Source organism: Ascaphus truei, chromosome 2 (assembly GCF_040206685.1).
Source record: "Ascaphus truei isolate aAscTru1 chromosome 2, aAscTru1.hap1, whole genome shotgun sequence".
In the NCBI taxonomy this organism is placed as follows: domain Eukaryota; kingdom Metazoa; phylum Chordata; class Amphibia; order Anura; family Ascaphidae; genus Ascaphus; species Ascaphus truei.
Window position 1 is genome coordinate 10,051,177 of NC_134484.1, and position 22,890 is coordinate 10,074,066.

The 22,890-nt window shown below is 45.6% G+C and overlaps 1 protein-coding gene across 2 annotated transcripts in view; it reads left to right on the forward strand.

Annotated features, from left to right (window-relative positions):
• The first annotated feature begins 354 nt into the window (after positions 1–354).
• Positions 355–22,890, forward strand: part of LOC142475394 (uncharacterized) — a 31,911-nt gene continuing 9,375 nt past the window's right edge. The window contains exons 1-2 of one of the 2 annotated variants that reach the window (XM_075581313.1): positions 355–756; positions 8,937–9,004. In XM_075581313.1, the coding sequence (XP_075437428.1) occupies positions 9,000–9,004 (5 nt within the window). In that variant the 5' untranslated portion in view covers positions 355–756; positions 8,937–8,999. The remainder of the gene's footprint in view (positions 757–8,936; positions 9,005–22,890) is intronic. The other variant, XM_075581319.1, reaches the window with a different exon arrangement.

Consider the following 22,890-nt stretch of genomic DNA (forward strand, 5'->3'; position numbering starts at 1 on the left):
AAGATTCATTGTATTTATCATTGTGATCTTTATAGATGAGTACTATTTATTACACTGTGAGGTCTCCAATGAGGTTACTTTAGGGTGTTTTTTAGCACTCCTATTTCTTACCTTCAGGAGACTAGTGTTTTAGTGACTCACACATAACAGTCTTTATACCCACTCCGTCACTTATTTTGCCCATCAGTCCTGCGTAATTATTATTTTGGACATTTATACTTGAAGTTTTCCACCATCTCTGGAGCACCCAGTTCTCCATATATCCATCCTTGTGGGTGCTGGAATTGGTCCATTAGTGGAGGCCAAAGAAGGAGGTTAAAGAAAGAAGGCGAGATGCCAGGAGACTGAGGATCATCAATATGATGTCCGAGGTCGAATACAATCAGGATACAAATGTGAACAAACGCTTGACACAAGGGGAACAGACACCTTGCTCTGGCACTGGCTGGTTGCAAACGGCTGCTAAATATAGGCCTAGGGAAGGAGTAGTCAATTACTGGGCTCCATCTTAGTTCAGGGTGAAGCAAGGCCACTTCTGTCTTTGGCCATCTTTACTCGGGCGACTGTGACTACTGTTTTCACCATCTTGGTTGAGGCGAAGGGAAAAAAGAATGTCGACAATCTCACGGATGTGCCTGTGCCAAAGGAGGACGGCCACAACAGCGGGTCCTGACATATGACGGTTGAATCCCCCAGTAAGAGGATAGGAGAGTCAGAGGAAAGAAGGAAAGCCAGGAGTCAAAGTCAGAGAGAAAGGTAGAGATAGAGGCTGTATAGGTAGGCGGTCTGCAGATGACTGCCACTGCAGAGAGAGAGGATAGAAAATCTGGACAGTGAACCTCAAAGGTAGAGAAAGAGACAGATGGAGGCATGAAGTGGAGCTGATATTGGCAGCGGGAGGAGACCTACCCTACAACCCCCAGCCAGTGCTGCGTGGAGTGAGAGAAAGAGAGAGACCACCGTAGGGGACAGCAGCCTCTACAGCCGAGTCATATTGTGAGAGCCAGGTTTCTGTTAGAGCAAAGAGATGAAGAGAGTGAGAGCAGAAGAGGTCATGTATAACCAGAGTCTTGTTAGTCAGAGAGCGGACATTCCAGGGGGCAAAGGAGAAGGGAATAAAGAATTGAAAGTGCAAATGTATAAAATCAGGCCTGAGAGGGAAGTGTAGCATGGACGGTTACACTGTAGATGATGAAGTTATAGTCTTAAAGTTGGGTATAGATTGCCAGAGCATATAGAAGGTAAGTTCTTAAATGCAGAGCTGATGAGGAAGTGATGAATCCAGGTCTTTTCTAATTCACCTCCAATTCATCTCTAATATAACTTCAGACACTTTACTTGTAACACTTAACATGTCGCACAGCTGACACAAACTGACTTATATATAACAATATCACATGACAATGGAAATGAAGGGAGGTGTGTAACTAATTGGTATACACAGAAATACCAAAAAGGTTGTTAATTGATATATTAAATCACATGCACAATATGAAACGGATATCAGTAAAGGGATATTTTAACAAACCTTATAGTTACCTCTGTGCCATGTTATCAAAATATAATATTCTTGGGTTCATTATCTTAATTTTTGTTGAATATATTACTGGGAACAATCTAAAGTTCTGGTAAATACATAAAGGTCCAATTTTGGTACTCAGAGGGATTCGGTTACTTGCTGTCAGAGGCGATTGTACATATCTACCGGCTCTGGCAATTCCTTGAAAGGCCCTCCTCCTGCAGCATTGCGGCATTCTGACTTGGTCCCAAAAAGCTGGACTTAGGCTCCGGAGGCAGACTTTTCAGGCTCGAAATCGAAGCCGGTCGCTCTGCTATTCACACAGAAGCAACTTTGAAAAGCCCGCGCTCTTACTACCGGGGACTCCGAATCTGATTGGCTCACAGGTTCTTATAGTATTTTCCATTTCATTCACAAAACTGAGCAGCCAATCAACGCGTGGGAACTTTCCCAAGCAAGCAAATCAGTCAAGCCGGCTAGAAAAGCCAGGTCAGCCCGTCTCTCTATCCCTCCTTTCTCACCCCCTCCCTCTTTCTGCTCCCCATTCCTCACACCTCTCTCTCACTTCCCTCCCTCATCCTCTTTTGTCTCATCCACCACCCTCTCCCACCATCTCTCACTCAACCCCGGGGGGACCTCTACTGTCTAATGGCCCCGCGGTGGAAGGGAACTTGGACCCCGTAGCTGAGTGCAGAAGTTGGGCCTTACTTCCGGGTTGGAACAGGTTTCGGCGCTGGCTGGGTGCACCAGGGAGGGGTGGCGGGTTTGGCGAGAGAGGGACCCGCAGCTCAGAAGAGCTGGGACACTGCAGCTCTCCCCCTGTCGCCGACCCTGATTGCTTATTAAATGGTTTGTGTCTCATTCAAATGCTTTACTGCTCTATAAACCCACAAAGATCATTACAGAAGGAGCTCATACATCTCACTGACACAGAGAAGCGTCACAGCATATTGAATGAGATCACATGTCGGGTTTGTGAAAATTAAATTCAATGAACAAACGTCTTTAGGATGATACAAAGACATTTCTTGCCATTCTGTAAAAGTTTATATGTAATTACTTTAGGATGATATAAAGTAAGTACATCTACACTTCTACAGAATAGCAAGAGATGTCTTGAGTTCTCAAGTAGTGAAGAGGTTGAGAAGAATGAGCAGATTCTGGCAGCAATGTTTCATTCTGATGGTGAGGAAAATAAGGAGCAATTGAAGGGTTTCCCAGAAGACACCTCAAACCCTGTCAGTGCTGGTACAGCACAATCTGTTCTTTATGCAACAGTAAGTTCAAGAAAGAAGTAAGTGTCACAGCTACCAAAACTTGCTACACTTTGTTTTAAAGATTCAGTTTCTGTCTCTTTATAAAGGGATTTTGTGGGTCACAGCATCCTCTGCCCCAAAGCACGGTGTGACGTTTATACACATCTCAAATCAGTGCATTTACCATCTGAAAAGTTCAGCTCTATTCAAATGAATGGGACATTTTCTTCTTCAGCAAAGTAAAGACATTCTCACTGCATATTCACGAAGGGCCTGTGTTGGATAGATTGTTATTGAGAATAACGGGAAATATTTGTATTTAGCACAAAAGTAAGCTGTATACATGAGTTCTTAACCCATTACACAGAGCCATGTATGTCCTCATGCTATACGTCAGCGTTCGCAGATATACAGTTGTGTGAAAAAGAAAGTACACCCTCTTTGAATTTTATGGTTTTACCTATCAGGACATAATAACAATCATCTGTTCCTTAGCAGGTCTTAATTAGGTAAATACAACCTCAGATGAACAACACATGACATATTACACCGTGTCATGATTTATTTAACAAAAATAAAGCCAAAATGGAGAAGCCATGTGTGAAAAACTAAGTATACCTTATGATTCAATTGCTTTTCTGTATAACTTTATCAGTCTCTCACATCGTTGTGGAGGAATTTTGGCTCACTCTTCTTTACAACGTTGCTTCAGTTCATTGAGGTTTGTGGGCATTTGTTTATGCACAGCTCTCTTAAGGTCCAGCCACAGCATTTCAATCGGGTTGAGGTCTGGACTTTGACTGGGCCATTGCAACACCTTGATTCTTTTTCAGCCATTCTGTTGTATTCTGCTGGTGTGCTTGGGATCATTGTCCTGTTGCATGACCCAATTTCGGCCAAGCTTTAGCTCTCGGACAGATGGCCTCACATTTGACTCTGGAATACTTTGGTATACAGAGGAGTTCATGATCAACTCAATGACTGCAAGGTTCCCAGGTCCTGAGGCTGCAAAACAAGCATGAATCATCACCCCTCCACCAACGTGCTTGACAGTTGGTATGAGGTGTTTGTACTGATATGCTGTGTTTGGTTTTCACCAAACGTGGCACTGAGCATTATGGCAAACATCTCCACTTTGGTCTCGTCTGTCCAAAGGACATTGTTCCAGAAGTCGTGTGGTTTGTTCAGATGCAACTTTGCAAACCTAAGCCATGCTGCCATGTTCTTTTTAGAGAGAAGATGCTTTCTACTGGCAACCCTTCCAAACAAACCATACTTGTTCAGTCTTTTTTTTTAATTGTACTGTCATGAACTTCAACATTTAACATGCTAACTGAGGCCTGTAGAGTCTGAGATGTAACTCTTGGCTTTTCTGCAATTTCTCTGGGCATTACATGGTCTGACCTTGGGGTGAATTTGCTGGGATGTCTACTCCTGGGAAAATTTGCAACTGTCTTGAATGTTTTCCACTTTTGAATAATCTTTCTCACTGTAAAATGATGGACTTTAAATTGTTTGGAAATGGCCTTATAACCCTCCCTAGATTGATGGGCAGCAACAATTGCTTCTCTAAGATCATTGTTGATGTCTTTCCTCCTTGGCATTGCGTTAACACACACCTGAATGCTCCAGACCAGCAAACTGCTAAAACTTCGGCTTTTATAGAGGTGGTCACACTTGCTGATGATCAATTAATCAAGGGCATTTGATTTGCAGCACCTGCCTGCTTCTTAATTCCTGTGGAAGCAGTAAGGGTGTACTTAGTTTTTCACACAAAGCTTCTCCATTTTGGCCTTATTTTTGTTAAATAAATCATGACAGTGTAATATGTAATGTGTTGTTGTTCATCTGATGTTGTATTTACCTAATTTTAAGACCTGCTAAGGAACAGATGATTGTTATTATGTCCTGATATGTAAAACCATAGAATTCAGAGAGGGTGTACTTTCTTTTGCACACAACTGTGTTTGACTGGAAGAATACCTGTCCGCTTATTTCACTTTAGGGTCTAATTCAATAAGGTCCGCAGCCTCTGATCGCACCGACATTGGAGTCATATTTATGCGTAGACCCATATCATTTAAGCTCTGTTAGGCTATTTAACCTACCGCTAACTTAAATTAATGTTAATCATAACACCTATCCACTAAAAAAGACAAAAAGAGAGAGGTAAATCAAAGGCTGTCTCTCTCTCTGTTGGTCTCCCTCACTAAAGCTGTGGTCACAGTCAGCAATGGAGCACGCGCACTCGGCAGGGGGGGGGGCAGCGCGTGCATAGTGCTACACCACGATCTGCGGTCCTGGGACAGAGGGAGAGTTTGCGGCGGGGGAGGGGGGGTGTTTGCAGGGGCATGGCCATGACCTCACGCGGCTGGTTCGCCCTTATTGGCTGAACCGCTGACGGGGGCTTGGTCACGCCTCTGTTCCAAACTCTTAGCTTAAATTCCCCTGTCTCAGTGAAAAGCTGTTGTGCACCGCTTGGTAAATGTGAGCGACAGGGTAGTAACTGGGACCTGACTGACTGGGGTAATATGTCACGCGTTGTTGTTCATGTTAGGTTGTATTTACCTAATTTTTAGACCTGCTACGGAACAGATGATTGTTATTATGTCCTGATATGTAAAGCCAGGGAATTCAAAGAGGGTGTACTTTCTTTTTCACGTGTGTGTGTCCAACTTCCAAACAACACAGGTGGAGAGATGCATGTCCTTAAAAAGGAGCACTCGTGATATACATTGGAGATATATATTATAATATAATGGAGAAAAAAAACATAAGCGCTTGCTCAATGTATCCACTAGTTGAATTCAAAAAGGATAAAATTAAACCCAGTGTAAGGTGTATAAAGCTATAGAAAATATACAAAAATAGACAAAAAATATAAAAATAATGAAAATGTGATAGTGCTTAATTAAAATGAACCAATAAATCTGTTAACATAATAATTGAAACTAAAAAGCGTGAGAATATTACCACAAATAATATAAAAATGTCCACATAATTGTCCGTGACAAAAAAAACAAATTACATGTGATTCCAACGATGTGACTTGTCCGCAGCCTCTCAAATGATGAACCACATCTGGATAATTTCTAGCAGAAAGAGAAGAGAGGTGTGTGCCACCTAGCGTAATTCTGTAGGGATTTTATTCTCAACAATAGTAAATTCATAAAAGGCACACTCACAAGTGTAGCTTGAGTAAAAGCATGTAGAGTCCGTCAATCTCAAAAGAGATGATGGTCATCTGGAACGACTGCCACAGCCAGGAATCCTCGTAGAGCTCAGCAAACGATATTGAAACAAATGTCCATGGTATATGAGCTTCCAGATTACAAAAGTGATGGATCGCAATAGTAAACAAAACACACAGAACCCCAGCAAGCTCTTTTTGGGAACCCTTGAGCCCCCACAATATATATATATATATATATATATATATATATATATATATATATATATATATATATATATATATATATATATATATATATATATATATATATATATATATATATATATTATACACACACACACACACGTACATGTAGAGGTATCAGTACCGTGTTAGCCGAGCTTCAATAATTAAAAAATAAATAGATGATACCGTTCTGTGGCTAACAAAATGCTTTTATTTGTGCGAGCTTTCGAGGTGCACTGATCATTGTAACATTGCCGGAAGAAGAGATCAGTGTATCTCGAAAGCTCGCACAAATAAAAGCATTTCGTTAGCCACAGAACGGTATCGTCTATTTATTTTTTGATTATATATATATACTAGCTGAGAGACCCGGCATTGCCCGGGATGTAATGTTCCCGCTCCTCTCTCTCTTCCCCCCTCTCTCTGTTTGTCCCCCATTCACATCAATCCAGTCTCCCCCCTCCCTCCTTTACAGCTTCATGCAGTGTGTGCGCGCGCGTCAGTGAGTCTGACGCAGAAACACAAACACACACAGACTGAGTGACTGACGCACACACATTCAGTGTGTGCGTGTGTGTGTGCCTCAGTCAGTGTGTGCGGCAGTCAGTGTTTGTGCGTGCGTCAGTCAGTGTGTGTGTGTGTCAGTCAGTGTGTGTGTGTGTGGCCACCCTGCCCTTCGCCACCCTGCCCTTTGCCCCCCGCCCCTCTGCCCTTCGCCCCCCGCCCCTCTGCCCTTCGCCCCCCTGCCCTTCGCCACCCGCCCCCCTGCCCTTCGCCACCCGCCCCCCTGCCCTTCGCCACCCTGCCCTTCACCCCCCTGCCCTTCACCCCCCACCCCCCTTTCCTCCGCCCCCTCCACCCCCTGTGCCCCCCCACCACCTCCGCCTCCCTGCCCTCCGCCCCCCTCCGCCCCCCTGCCCTTCACCACCCACCCCTTCCCCCTACCCTTCGCCACCCACCCCCTCCCCTGCCCTTTGCCCCCCATCCCCTCCCTTCGCCCCCCACCCCCTCCCTTTGCCCCCCACCCCCTCCCTTTGCCCCCCACCCCCTCCCTTTGCCCCCTGCCCTTCGCCCCCCTCCCCCTGCTCTTTGCCACCCACCCCTGCCCTTTGCCCCCACCCCCTCCCTTCGCACCCCACCCCCTCCCTTCACTCCCCACCCCCTCCCTTCGCCCCCCACCCCCTCCCTTCGCACCCCACCCCCTCCCTTCACTCCCCACCCCCTCCCTTCGCCCCCCCCCTCCCTTTGCTCCCCATCCCCTCCCTTCACACCCGCTCTTCACCCCCGCCACCTCCCCACCCTTCACCCCCAGCCCCCTCCCCGCCCTTCACCCCCCGCCCCTTCACCCCCTGCCCCCTCCCCGCCCCCTCCCTGCCCTTCAACCTCCACCCCCTCCCTGCCCCCTCCCCGCCCTTCACCCCCCGTCCCTCCCCGCCCTTCACCCCCCGCCCCCTCCCCGCCCTCTCCCTGCCCTTCACCCCCCACTCCCTCCCCGCCCTTCACCCCCCCATCCTCCCCACCCCCATCCTCCACGCCCTTCACACCCCCATCCTCCCCACCCTTCCCGCCCCATCCTCCCCACCCTTCACCCCCCCATCCTCCCCACCCTTCACCCCCCACGCCCTTCACCCCTGCCCCTCCCGCCTTTCACCGCTCTTCACAACCCCCTTCCCACCCTTCAGCTCCCCCTTCCCACCCTTCACCCCTCTTTCCCGCCCTTCAGCCCCCCCCTTCCCGCCCTTCAACCCCTCTCCCCCTTTCCCGCCCTTCACCCCCCTTCACCCCCTCCCCACTTTCCCGCCCTTCACCCCCCTCCCCCTTCCCGCCCTTCACCCCCCTCCCCCCCTTTCCCGCCCTTCACTCCCCTCCCCCCTGTTCCTGCCCTTCACCCCCCTCCCCCCCGTTCCCGCCCTTCACCCCCTTCACCCCCGCTTCCTGCCCTTCACCCCCCTCCCCGCCCTTCACCCCCCTCCCCCGTTCCCGCCCTTCAGCCCCCTCCCCCCTTCACCCCCCCCGTTCCCGCCCTTCACCCCCCTCCCCCCCTTCCCGCCCTTCACCCCCCTTCCCGCCCTTCACCCCCCTCCCCCTTCCCGCCATTCGCCCCCCCCGCCCCCCCGCCCTTCACCCACGCTCCCCCCCGCCCTTCACCCCCCCTCCCCCTTCCCGCCCTTCAGCACCCCTCCCCCTTCCCGCTATTCGCCCCCCCGCCCTTCACCCCCCCTCCCGCCCCCCTGCCCTTCACCCCCCACCCTTCACCACCCGCCCCCCCCACCCTTCACCCCCTTCATGCACCCACCCCCCTCCCCGCCCTTCACGCACACCATCCCCGACCTTCACGCACCCACCCCCCCTCCCCGCCCTTCACGCATCCACCCCCCCGCCCTTCACGCACCCACCTGCCCCTCCCCGCCTTTCACGCACCCACCCAGCCCTTCACGCACCCACCCCTCCCCGCCCGTCACGCACCCTCCCCTCCACGCACCCTCCCCTCCCCGCCCTTCACGCACCCTCCCCGCCCTTCACGCACCCCCATTCCCACACCGCCCTTCATGCACCCCCCCTTCCCGCCCCTGCAATCCCGGGCAACGCCGGGTATATCAGCTAGTTCATCATTAATCATTCAGTTTCTGACCTCACACAGTATTTAGTGTCGGGTAACAGTTACTAAAGTGTTATCAAACCTTTCCATCAAAAATTATTCACTTGTGAATGTACTAATATAACTTTTTTCTTATGAAAACAGATCACTAAAGGTAAAAATGATTATGAGTATATTGATGCAAGGGAAGAAAAGAGTTCTAACTGGATGAGGTAAAGTATTTTTATATATATTATTTAAATCATCCTTTGTAGATGTTTTTAATGTGGTTACTTTTTCTTATAAAGCAGCACTATCAAGCACGGTACGTTACTAAACAACGCATGAGAAAAGAATGACATGGGATTATTACTTGCTGCCTACTTTACAGAATATATAGGGCACATTCATCAAGTGCTGCCACGGGTTATCACATCTGGTCTGCTGTTAACTCCCTTTGACTTGAAAGGGAGTTAACGTGTCCATATGGACATATTTGAAATGCTGAATGACGCCTGTCTTTGTTGTATGTGTGGTACAGTAACTCTCCTTTCATTTTAATCCAGTACACCTCTAATTATCCACTTGCTTACATTGAAAACAGCTGCACTGCATCTTTTTTATGGTTTAATACTCCACACGCTTTCCTCAGTGCTTGGGGGGCTTTACTTGGGAATGAAGCTGTTGTTATCACTATATTTTTAACTAGTAATTATTACTGCTGCTTCAATGACTCTTTAAAGTAGCTGCAGGTCAGAAGCATTATATCTGTGTAAGGATGCTGCGCAGCTCCATGTAAAGGCTGCCTTCCCTGTCAGCTGTCTCTGTGATTGCAATGTGGGCTCAAGTACTTTTCCTGCACCCGATCCCTCTCCTGTTTATTCAGCATCTTTGTGTTACTCACATTGGCACTTGCCCCTGTTTGTACTTCACATTTCAGTACTGTCCCTGCATCTGACCTGATACTCTACTTTTACTCTGTACTTAGGGTTGCCATATTTCAGTTTTTATAATACGGGGCGGCGATATCCAGTATGAAAGTGTGACGTAATAATGAGGGATGAACGATTTGTAAACCCTTCGAGCTGAACGGTATCTCCCGTGTGACCGCTATGTTCTTTCTGTTTTATCCTCTCTGTGCTTGGCGTGACGGGGAAAAACGTACGCCGACCTAACATGTAGCGGTGGGAGAAAAAATAACGCCTTTAGGGGTGGGGGACAGGGTATTATGAAATGACAAGGCAGTGCCAAAACTTATTTTAATAATTTACTAAGGCGACATCTATCTGAAAAGGGAACTATTACACTCACAGCAATCTATTATGTTTTTATAACTGATTTCATCAGTTATTTTAAATTCAGACATTTCCCGTCAAGGCGCTAAAATATGGAATAGGCAGACTTTCCTGGCTCCAAAAATTAAGCCGGTTGCTCTGTTATTCGCAACAGAGCAACTTTGAAAAGCCGCCTTTGCATCACCGACTCAAGCCGCTAGATGGATTCCAGTGTTTGTGTGGTGCAGTCACTGGTATAACACGATACATTTACACAGGGGAATAAACATTTGGGTATTGAAGCAAAGCAAAACACATTACTGGACCTCAGTCCAGTTAACCCCTTGCTTCCCTGACGAGAGTAGAGGGTGGCCAAATGGGGGTGTAACCCCTTTAATCCCGGGCCAAATCCTCTCTATCGTCACACCTCCCCTGCTCAATGGGTGCCTGGTGCCCCAGCTCTGTGCTGCCTCCCCTGGCACTGGGACACCACTGGCGCCCTTGAAGCACTCAAAAAGTCCTGAGGGATTGGCCTGGCAAAATTGTCCTCCGGCATTGTCCAGTACATTGTCCTGGCCACAGTGGATAGTGAAGTCCAGATCCTGCGGAGCAGGGCTTCACCGTGGCCGCCGGGCATTCTCTGTTGCCTCCCTCTTCCCCCCCATCCAGTGCCTGGTGAACCAAGTCCATGGTGAAGGGGCCCCTTTGCAGACCAGGCTGCACACTGCCCAGAGACTGGCACGTCTCTGCACCCTCACAAGACCAGCTACCCAGCACAGACCGTCGCTTTCCTGTCAACCAAGTCTGGGAAAGAGCTATGTCACTATCCTGTAGGGATCCTACCTGCCCTGGCCCTGTGCCAACCTGTAGCTGCTCTGCTATGCTCCTGACTCTCCTCCCTGGCTGCCTATCTACCCACAGCCCCTCCTCTGGGAATACAAAAAATATATAAGTGCGCAACCCAAAATCCCCCTTATATAATAGTGTTACACAATATTGTGTTAAAGTGCAGTTAAACAATCCTGTGCATTATATGTGTTACTATGTGATAATAGTATAAATTCAAACCATATATTTGTGATGGCGTATGCTGCTATATCTAAGAGTGGCTCGGCACTCAAAACACTAAGAGAAAAAACAGAAAGAAAAGCGCAAAACGCAAATAGTGAAGTAAATTAAGTACAAATTGTATTTGTGTTAAAAATGGTGAGTATTAGGCGTACATCAATGCAGATCAATTAAAGCATTTCTGTGCAAACATCAGCACAATGTTACCACATGAAGACCCTCTGGGTAGGGGAATGAAGACCTCTGGTGCGGCAGCTGTTCTCTGCAAGATATCAACGGTGTCTCTCACTCGTTCAGGACTTCCGTGGGTGGCAGCTGCAGCCCTTGAGCTGTTTCGAATTCCCCCACTGGCTGTGGCAACTGCTGGGCTCGTGTTGTCAAACCGGAGGTTTATGTAACTCCAGTCCTTCCTTCCGTGTTGCACAAAAGTGCCTGAAGTCTCTCCCTGCACTCGGAACACCACACAGTCCACGTGGTGTATAGTTCCGGCGCTCGCGCACTCCCGTGACGTCACAGGTGCCGCGCTAGGTCGCGATCAATGGAGCAGCTCCAAGTGCAAAATCCGCAATCATAAAGAACTTTAAAAATACTATTTGAGGGCTAGGATAAGGTGCCAAAGCCTTCTCAATCTATCCAACGCGTTTCGAAGCTCTGAAAAGCTTCTTCATCAGGGATAATTCATTGATTTTTCCTCCATCTTTAAATATACATGTAGCTGCCACTATTGGTCAGCCAATTTGGCAATTAGCGAATGAAATCTGCCCATTCGAAGTTGGAGGCGGGACAATGGATCGGTCATACAGTTTAAGGCAAAATATAAAATCAGTTTATTACATACTTAATTAAAAACGTCATTTCTGTAAAACAGGAAAAAAGAGAAAACAGGGTTAAACATCTTAGTTAATATTCATAAAAAATCATTAAACATATAACATACTTCAATTAATACACTTCAATTAATAGTATTACCCATTACCTGCTCAATGGACTTTGAGTCTAGCGACATCTAGTGTTGTGAGGTGATATTACTAGTCTGAAAATCAAATGGTAAAATTAAATATATTTGTCTATAAAAAGTTCAGTAAAATGCCCATACGTCTAGATCTTCATTTAATCCTTTTGGAACCATGCAGTCTAATTTATGTATCCAGAAGGATTCCTGGGCCGAGAGGGCCTTGAGTCTATCACCTCCTCTCCTATCTACTGCAACATGTTTTATGCCCAGGAAAGTCAAACTCGAAGGGTCCTTTTGATGATGTGTTAAAAAATGTCTAGAGACACTGTGTTTTTCTAGACCATTCTTGATATTCCGAATGTGTTCCTGTATTCGTACCTTTAAATTTCGTTTTGTTCTTCCTACATATTGTAGTTTACAGGAACACTCCAATAAATATACTATGTACACTGAATTGCATGTAATAAAATCCTCTACTCTAAAAACTTCTTGTGTTTTCTTAGAAGCAAAGGTCTTACTATTGGTATTCATATATTTACACACGGAACACTTGGTACAGCTAAAATTACCTATAGGTTTGTGGCCCAACAAATTTGTTTTAGGGACTAAAAACATATTCTTCCCAATGTCACTTGGTGCCAAAGTATTTTTCAAATTTGTGGCTTTTCTATAAATAAATTTTGGTTTTTCAGTTAAAAAAATCACCCAACACTGGATCACTATTAAGGATACACCAGTGCTTTGAAATCACCCTCTCAATGTGTTTATATGCAGAGTTATAGTTAGTCACAAAAGCCACATCCACTGTTTTAGTGGCTCTAATTGCCACTTTTTTTACTTTCTGTGACAACATACTCTCCCTGCCCATATTTTTTACTCTTACTAACTCTTTGTCCAGGTAGTCAGAATTAAAACCTCTTTCGATGAACCTGTTACGCATTAAATCTGCTTGTTTTAAAAATATATTGTTATCACTACAATTTCTTTTAAGCCTCATGAACTGGCCCACAGGGATATTTCTAATCCAGGTGTCCTTGTGGTTGCTTGATGCCATCAGCAGGTTGTTTGTGTCAACCTCCTTGAAATATGTCTCTGTATGCACCACTCCTTGACTCGATGTTAGCTTTAGATCTAAATAATTAATAGTGGTATTATCTGTTTGGTGCGTGAACTCTAAATTGTAATCATTAGTATTAATAAATGACACAAACTCCTGTACTGATGCATCGTCTCCATCCCACACTACCAGGACGTCATCTATATAGCGTTTCCATATGATGATGTTTTTTGCAAAGGGATTATTGACCCATATCGAATGCTCCTCCCAGTGTCCCACATACAGGTTTGCGAAACTAGGGGCAAAACGTGTGCCCATAGCTGTACCACAAACCTGTATGTAGAAGTCTGCGAGGAACATAAAATAATTATGTTGTAATATGTATTCAATAAACTTCAATATAAACAATCTATTTGAGGGATGTAATTGATTGTCCTGTTTCAGGCAATGTTCAATAGTATCTAGGCCTTTAGTGTGGGGAATGTTGGTATAGAGGGCTTTAATGTCACATGTCAGCCACCTGTAGCTGCTCTTCCACTCAAATTTTTTAAACAGATTTAGTACCGTCGTAGAGTCCTTAATATGGGACGGTAATTTTACTACGTAAGACTGTAGAAAGAAATCTACGTACTGTGACATGTTCGCGGTCAATGATTGAATCCCTGAGACAATGGGTCTTCCAGGGTTTTTTTTAATACACTTATGGATTTTAGGAAGGTGGTAAAATATTGGTAATCTTGGGTGACTTTGATATAAAAAAGAAAATTCTACTTCGGAGATAACAGATTGGGACAAAGCATCTTCTTGGAGGGTTTTTAACAGGCTTTGATACTCTGGGGTCGGGTCTTTTTTTAATCTTTTATATGAGGCCGTATCATTCAAGAGCCTAAATGCCTCTTTTTCATACTCTACTCGGCTCTGTAGTGCCACCCCTCCTCCCTTATCAGCCTGCCTGATAATTAGTTCTTTATTATACCTCAACATTTTTAACGCTAAATTTTCCTTTTTGTTTAAATTCTGTTTAATATCACATATTTTAAAATTATTTACTAAAGTGCTAATTTCATTATTTACAGTATTAAAAAATGAATCTATATGATGTCCCTTTGATTGGGCTGGATAAAATTTAGATTGATTTTTAAAAGCCGTATGTCTTATTATAGGAGTTGTACTTTGTGTATTAGGTAAAACTTGGATATTTAGAATGGTCTGTGTCTCTATTGGTGCAGATTCTAATTCTTGTTTTAAAAAATGTCTTTTCAGGGTTAGATTTCGCGTGAACTTGTGGAGATCCTTAAACAATTGAAAGGCATTAGGTCCACATGTACGCGCGAAAGTCAAACCCTTACTCAGAACCTTAACTTGATCTTGAGTTAAAATTGTGGATGTAAGATTAAAAATACCCTTCTCTATTTGGGGGACCTTTCTGGATGACTCTCTTTTTTTCTTTTGGATGTTGGCACCACCTCTTGTCCCTCGTCTGACAGAGATCTTTTTTTCTGTTTGTTTGAGGGAGGATCCAAAGGAATCTCTTTTCCCTTTTCTTTCGATAGAGGCGGTGCCAATCTTGTTTTCACCATTTCTAAAAAAGATGGAGAAGCATGGTTAGATGGACGTGAATATATATTGTGTTTAGCGATGACCTTTGGTGAGTATATACAGGCTTCAGTTTTATTGGGTACATATTCCTTATATCCTTTTTGTTGATATTGATGGGGTTGTGACTTAAAGTGCGGCTTATAGTCCCAAATATAGTTTTTACCCCTATAATTTGGATTGCGAACATGATTCTCAGACTGATATTGTGTATACTCATTTCTACCATTATAGTTCCCACTATTTACATGGAAGTTTCCACGTGACTGATCATTTTGTCTTTTGGACTGATCATGAGCATTTCTTTGCCTCGAGTGGGAAGTGCTTGACTTATCTCTATTTGGAACATAAGTCTGACTTACCACCCTTCCTCTATCCTCTTTTTTAGCCCAGTCTCTTTGTTTATTATTGATATAGTCCCCTTTGTCACGTATAAACTTCTCATGTTTAACCTTTAAGAGCTCTTCCTCTTCACTCTCTAGTTTACATTTAAGGTCATATTCTAGTTCTGAACAGTCATTCTCAATGACCAAAGGCTCGAGTATACCAATGACCTCGAGTATTTCATCTTCTAGTTTTTCAATTGTTCTACCCCTTTCAAAAATAATAAGTCTCATTAAGTCCATTGAACAGGCATCAAGGATACGGTTCCACTCCTGCATGAAATGTAGATTTTCTTTGCCAAAGGTTGTTTTTTTAAGGACTCTTAACCCTCTCGGGATTCTATTACAGTCCATATAACCTTGGATGGTTCTTTTCTCTAGCCATAGTTTATTTTCTTCTAATAAAAGTTTTCCTAAAGTTTTGAAATAATCTTTCACAGATGTTGATATTATAGACTCAGAGGGAGCATTAACAACCTCCTCTGAGAACAGGAGACTGAAATGTTCCTCTCGTTTGGCCCTACAATTCGCCAAACTCCAAACCATATTGTAAAATTAATAGGAAACTTATATATCCCTTAAATAAAGTGAAAAAACGTGCAGCACAAATTAAGAGCTAGTGAATAGTTATACAAAAAATATATAAGTGCGCAACCCAAAATCCACCTTATATAATAGTGTTACACAATATTGTGTTAAAGTGCAGTTAAACAATCCTGTGCATTATATGTGTTACTATGTGATAATAGTATATATTCAAACCATATATTCGTGATGGCGTATGCTGCTATATCTAAGAGTGGCTCGGCACTCAAAACACTAAGAGAAAAAACAGAAAGAAAAGCGCAAATGGTGAAGTAAATTAAGTACAAATTGTATTTGTGTTAAAAATGGTGAGTATTAGGCGTACATCAATGCAGATCAATTAAAGCATTTCTGTGCAAACATCAGCACAATGTTACCACATGAAGACCCTCTGGGTAGGGGAATGAAGCCCTCTGGTGCGGCAGCTGTTCTCTGCAAGATATCAACGGTGTCTCTCACTCGTTCAGGACTTCCGTGGGTGGCAGCTGCAGCCCTTGAGCTGTTTCGAATTCCCCCACTGGCTGTGGCAACTGCTGGGCTCGTGTTGTCAAACCGGAGGTTTATGTAACTCCAGTCCTTCATTCCGTGTTGCACAAAAGTGCCTGAAGTCTCTCCCTGCACTCGGAACACCACACAGTCCACGTGGTGTATAGTTCCGGCGCTCGCGCACTCCCGTGACGTCACAGGTGCCGCGCTAGGTCGCGATCAATGGAGCAGCTCTAAGTTCAAAATCCACAATCAATAATAACTTTAAAAATACTATTTGAGGGCTAGGATAAGGTGCCAAAGCCTTCTCAATCTATCCAACGCGTTTCGAAGCTCTGAAAAGCTTCTTCATCAGGGATAATTCATTGATCTCTCCTCCATCTTTAAATATACATGTAGCTGCCACTATTGGTCAGCCAATTTGGCAATTAGCCAATGAAATCTGCCCATTCGAAGTTGGAGGCGGGACAATGGATCGGTCATACAGTTTAAGGCAAAATATAATATCCGTTTATTACATACTTAATTAGAAACGTCATTTCTGTAAAACAGGAAAAAAGAGATAAAACAGGGTTAAACATCTTAGTTAATTTTCATAAAAAATCATTAAACATATAACATACTTCAATTAATACACTTCAAGTAATAGTATTACCCATTACCTGCTCAATGGACGTTGAGTCTAGCGACATCTAGTGTTGTGAGGTGATATTACTAGTCTGAAAATCAAATGGTAAAATTAAATATATTTGTCTCTATATGGAGACGATGCATCAGTACAGGAGTTTGTGTCATTTATTAATACTAATGATTACAATTTAGAGTTCACGCACCAAACAGATAATACCACTATTAATTATTTAGATCTAAAGCTAACATCGAGTCAAGGAGTGGTGCATACAGAGACATATTTCAAGGAGGTTGACACAAACAACCTGCTGATGGCATCAAGCAACCACAAGGACACCTGGATTAGAAATATCCCTGTGGGCCAGTTCATGAGGCTTAAAAGAAATTGTAGTGATAACAATATATTTTTAAAACAAGCAGATTTAATGCGTAACAGGTTCATCGAAAGAGGTTTTAATTCTGACTACCTGGACAAAGAGTTAGTAAGAGTAAAAAATATGGGCAGGGAGAGTATGTTGTCACAGAAAGTAAAAAAAGTGGCAATTAGAGCCACTAAAACAGTGGATGTGGCTTTTGTGACTAACTATAACTCTGCATATAAACAAATTGAGAGGGTGATTTCAAAGCACTGGTGTATCCTTAATAGTGATCCAGTGTTGGGTGATTTTTTTAACTGAAAAACCAAAATTTATTTATAGAAAAGCCACAAATTTGAAAAATACTTTGGCACCAAGTGACATTGGGAAGAATATGTTTTTAGTCCCTAAAACAAATTTGTTGGGCCACAAACCTATAGGTAATTTTAGCTGTACCAAGTGTTCCGTGTGTAAATATATGAATACCAATAGTAAGACCTTTGCTTCTAAGAAAACACAAGAAGTTTTTAGAGTAGAGGATTTTATTACATGCAATTCAGTGTACATAGTATATTTATTGGAGTGTTCCTGTAAACTACAATATGTAGGAAGAACAAACCTCCGGTTTGACAACACTAGCCCAGCAGTTGCCACAGCCAGTGGGGGAATTCGAAACAGCTCAAGGGCTGCAGCTGCCACCCACGGAAGTCCTGAACGAGTGAGAGACACCGTTGATATCTTGCAGAGAACAGCTGCCGCACCAGAGGGCTTCATTCCCCTACCCAGAGGGTCTTCATGTGGTAACATTGTGCTGATGTTTGCACAGAAATGCTTTGATTGATCTGCATTGATGTACGCCTAATACTCACCATTTTTAACACAAATACAATTTGTACTTAATTTACTTCACTATTTGCGTTTTGCGCTTTTCTTTCTGTTTTTCCTCCTCTGGGAACCCTGGGGAATCTGTCAGGGGGGTCACTCCTGGCCAGTCAGAACAAGGGACCTTCTACCTACCTAGCCCATCCCTAGCTTCTGCCAGCTGCCTGACACCCCACTGACCTGCTATCTCCCCCTGCTCCACGGTGTCTCCCTGCCTAGCCTCCCCTAGGCCCAGCACCTCAGCCCCTGCTGATGACTCCTGCTGCTTACCTCCCTGCAGCCCACCTGCACTCCTCTCCCCCCTGGGCAATCCTAACCCAGACACTGGGATTACCTGAGTGCACCTACCTCCCTGACCTTGTCTCCCCCTTACCAGGGATGAGCTCAGGGGCACCTCTCCAGATGCAACCGCCTTAGCTCTTGGCTGGCAGGTATCCCTGGGGTGGCACAAGCTTGCCACTGCCCAGGATACCCCCAGCCCATAGCTAGGCTGCAACAGGGGGGTGCTGATCTGAGGCACCCCCTGAGGCTCTGCCAGGGGAATGGGAAATTCTAGCTGCCATACCTGCTGCTTTCCCTCCCCGGCTACCACTAGCCCTTCTTCTCCTACTGAGATCTAATGCTGGCTACCTACCTGCAGCCTCCCCTTCACTCCGCTTCTCCCTAGCTGATCCTAACCTGGATCCTAGGGACACCTGAGTGAGGCCATCTGCCTCCCCATTACCGGGGATGAGCTCAGGGTTGCTGGTGCAGATGCACCCACCTTAGCTCCTGGCTGGCAGGTAATCTGGGGGTGGTCTAACTTTGCCACAACCCCTGATACCTCCAGTACATAGCAAGGCTGCAACAGCGGCGCTCTTAACTGAGAGTCCCCTTGCTGCTCCGCCAAGGTAATGGGGAGGTCTGGCTGCCCTACAAGCTGCCCTTCCTTCCCCTCCCCTGGTATCCCTATCTCCTGCCACCCCTCGGTCACCCATATAGTGAAACAACAGGGTACAGTCATAGGGAAAAATAAGTCAGGGTCAGTCTGCGACTTGGTCTGGCTTACCTCGCTGGTCCCCGCAGAGACCGCCGCTTTCGATGGTGCCGATTGCAGGGAGACTGGAGTGGCCGCCGCCGGCACCATCTGGGATGGGCAGCAACGGGCCGCTGCCGCGACAGCGCCCGGGTTGGGTACAGGTGCAACGATGCAGGACAAGGGTCCCAGGTTTTTGTGGAGGAACACGGCTCCTGCCAAAACAGGTAAAATAACCCCCTCCCACAAACCCTGTCCCTCCCCCACTCAGGAAAGGCTCCGGCACTTTGCCGGAATCGCGGCTCTTCCGCCGCCGTCGCCGCCATGGGTGAACCCCGGGTAGCTGCCGCAGCAGTACCTGGCTTTGATGCAGGGTCACCGGCGTGGATTGTGGGGCTCTGGTCATCGCTGGGAATCGCCGACTCCGCCAAACAATGTGAAACACCCACCTCCCGCACACCCCAACCCTCCCCCCAAATAAAATTGCCGCTGGAAGGATGCCAGAGTGGCGGCTTCTTCCCTGCTGCCGCCGCCGGTTCTCCGCCGGGATCAGGTGGATGGCCGCCGCTCTCCGCCGCTGTTGCCAATGCAGCCCGTCCAGGTTCTCCAGGAGACGTCCCGAGGAGGGTTGTCGCCCTGGCTGGGCGGGAGCCATCAGAGGATGCCGCTAACTGGGTCATCTTGTCCGCAGCTCGTGAGCGCTAGCCCCGAGGGGCTTCTTCGCCCGACAGTGCACGGTCCAGGCACCGGGCATTATTGTGGCCCATTTGTTGGCAGTGCCGCAGCGCCTGCCGGAGCTTCTCCGCCACTGGTAGACTAACCCCAGCAAGGGACAACGGAGTCAAGAGCGGAGTTGCTCGAGCACCGGGCTCATTCCAGAGCTTCTCCACCGCCGGTGGACTAACCCCAGCAAGGGGCAACGGAGTCCAGAGCAGAGATGCTTGAGCACCAGGCTCTGGGAGGGGATAAGCGGGTCGGTGTGGTACTGATGCCAGGAACTGGGTCCACTTTGCCGGGAACCACGTCTTGCCCAATGCACACACCAGTTCTAGCTCTTTCAGGGAAAATGGACGGGCCGCCGCAACGGCCGTTACCTCTCCTGGTACAAGACTTCTGTGGTCTCCGAGACCACCCACTCCCTCCAAGTCTCTGCCGTCCCGTCGCTGGGTCCATTCCCTGCTCTCCGGGCGGATTGATGGTTACAGCGGCTGCAGCTGTGGATCTTTGCTCAGCCTGCCGGGTTTCATGCTCACCGATTGCTGTCTCTCTCTCAGCCTTGCTGGCTGCTGGTCCCCGCGCCGACTTGATGCACTCCTCCGGTCTCAGTGCCCAGCTCCAGTCAGACGGATGGCCGGCACTTTGGTTCTGGAGGCAATGCTTCTCACAAGTAGGGGAACAGTGAGGAGGTGCCATATCTTGGGTTATATATTGTACACTGTGTGTTCAATATCTTTAGTCCCAGGAACTCGCAATTACCATTGAGTTCCCACTATATTACAGTATCCCTCAGTACACTGTAATACAGGTCCAGTTCAATCCCGCCGCTGCCACCAGTTTTATTAATAAGCCTGTCACGGGAGCTTTGAGACAGGCTATTAATAATACACAAAAAATATAACTGGGTTGAACTGGACGAGGCTTCGATATGATAACATAAATTTATTCCTTAAATAGGTGAACACACGAGATATACAAATAACAGACAAAATATGGACACTCACTTAAGATGGAATGATGAAACACTCACATCTGGACTGGCAGTTCATACAGCAATCTTCACAATTATCAAGACATGAAAAACCATAGCCATAGGCTGAGCCTGGTTCTTATACAATTGTTTCCTTATACCCTCTTGAGGCTTAGTACTGCTACTTTTTTATTCATATATACCCAGTTTGTGCTCCCTCCCACTATACACGGTCCAAGCACTTTCTGAGCACCATTCCACAAACATAGCCATAGGCTGAGCCTGGTTCTTATACAATTGTTTCCCATTGAACACAACCTAAACCCAGCCCCTCTCATAAATCAGTGGTGAGGTTGACAGTTTTCCTCAAAGTAAAACTCCTCCCACCCAAGGACGTTTAAAAACGGCTTTTCCTATCTAAATAACCTCATAACTTCCGTTCAGTGTTACTTACTGGCACGCGAGCCATATTAATACATTCCGTCATGCATGACGCTCCCAATGAGACTAAATATTACAGTGTAATACTAAAATTAAGAGATATTAATATCTGTCTCTTAGGACCGGCTAAACATAAGGTGTCTGTATTCATTATTTGCGGCTCGGTCCCACGAATACACATATGTAATTTTTAGCATGTTCAGCCGAGGACATCTCATAATATTCTTATATTTAATAAGGTCACTCATTCTGATCTCTCCTTGGGTAACCGCACCCCTGGCCCCCATCAATAAATCTCTTTGAAGCAGATTTTGGCTTCCATTGTAAGTGTGAAGTATCGCACTTAAAAAACACTCAGTTCCTTGGTTCCTGCCCCCAGCATAAACAGTTAGGGCAGTTACCTTTTGGTCACTGGTGCTATGTTAATTCTTGCAGGATGCTCTGGTTTGTAAGTGTGAGTTTTAACACTCACCAACCACTCCAGCTTCCTAAACATTTGGTCGCATTCCTTAGTAGGCAGGCATCTTTGAGGGTAACTTAAACAAAGGGCTACAATCACTATTGAACTATTAACCCTTGCCCTCCCGGATGGATTCCAGTGTTTGTGTGGTGCAGTCACTGGTATAACACGATACATTTACACAGGGGAATAAACATTTGAGTATTGAAGCAAGGCAAAACACATTACTGGACCTCAGTCCAGTTAACCCCTTGCTTCCTTGACGAGAGTAGAGGGTGGCCAAATGGGGGTGTAACCCTTTAATCCCAGGCCAAATCCTCTCTATCATCACATGCACGTGGTTAGGTACCTGCACGGGGCTCCAGCACCCGGGTATTGCAGAATAACAAAGAGGATCCGTCTGATCAAACATTGTCGACCTCTATGGCGTCCGCCTCCGCGTTGGGTGAATTACGGCACGGATAATATAACCTTACCGCCTTTACCACATAGCTGGTCTGGTCCCAGACCTCCGGCCGCAGTCACCGCGTGGCGTCTCACCGGTTCTGTACCTTACTATAGGTAGCTACAGGGGAAAGGTCCCTGACTATGGGCTCTCACTATTGCAGCCACAAGCTACAGTGAGTCGGGCCTAAGGGGAAAACCTCTGGGCTATTCCAGGAGAGAACTCAACTAAACATGTAGATTGACTTCTCTATCCCACGTGCCAAAACTCATAAATATAAGTTTAAACTCTGGTGCAAAGGGACAAACCTATAGACATTTGTACACTAATAGTAAGAAAAGAGTTCTCACTAAAGAATCCCTATAGTTGCACTCTTAGTACATTTGTTATTTAAGAGATATAAATGATCTCCGAGAATATTATTCTCACATAGAGAACGCTATTATATATATTGGTTCTCTTATGTACCATTGAAAATACAAAAACAATAAAGTTTTATTACAAAAATTTGTGGTAACTGTATAATTATTTACAATGTACTTAAAAATCCCCTGTGGAGAAGCTAATTGCGGGATTCTGATGTAAGTACAATAAGGTTGTGGCATACCTTTCTCTGCAACGTCACCAGTGTAATTGACCTCCTCAACAACTATAATACCATAAATTGGCTAGCTGAAGGTTAATACAGCATTATTATCTTTTAAGTACTGTATGTGCACTATTAAGAGGTTTAAACAGTACAGATAGCAACCTCAAAAATTGCTACCATTATTTTAGCCCACCTAAGGTATTGTTAAGT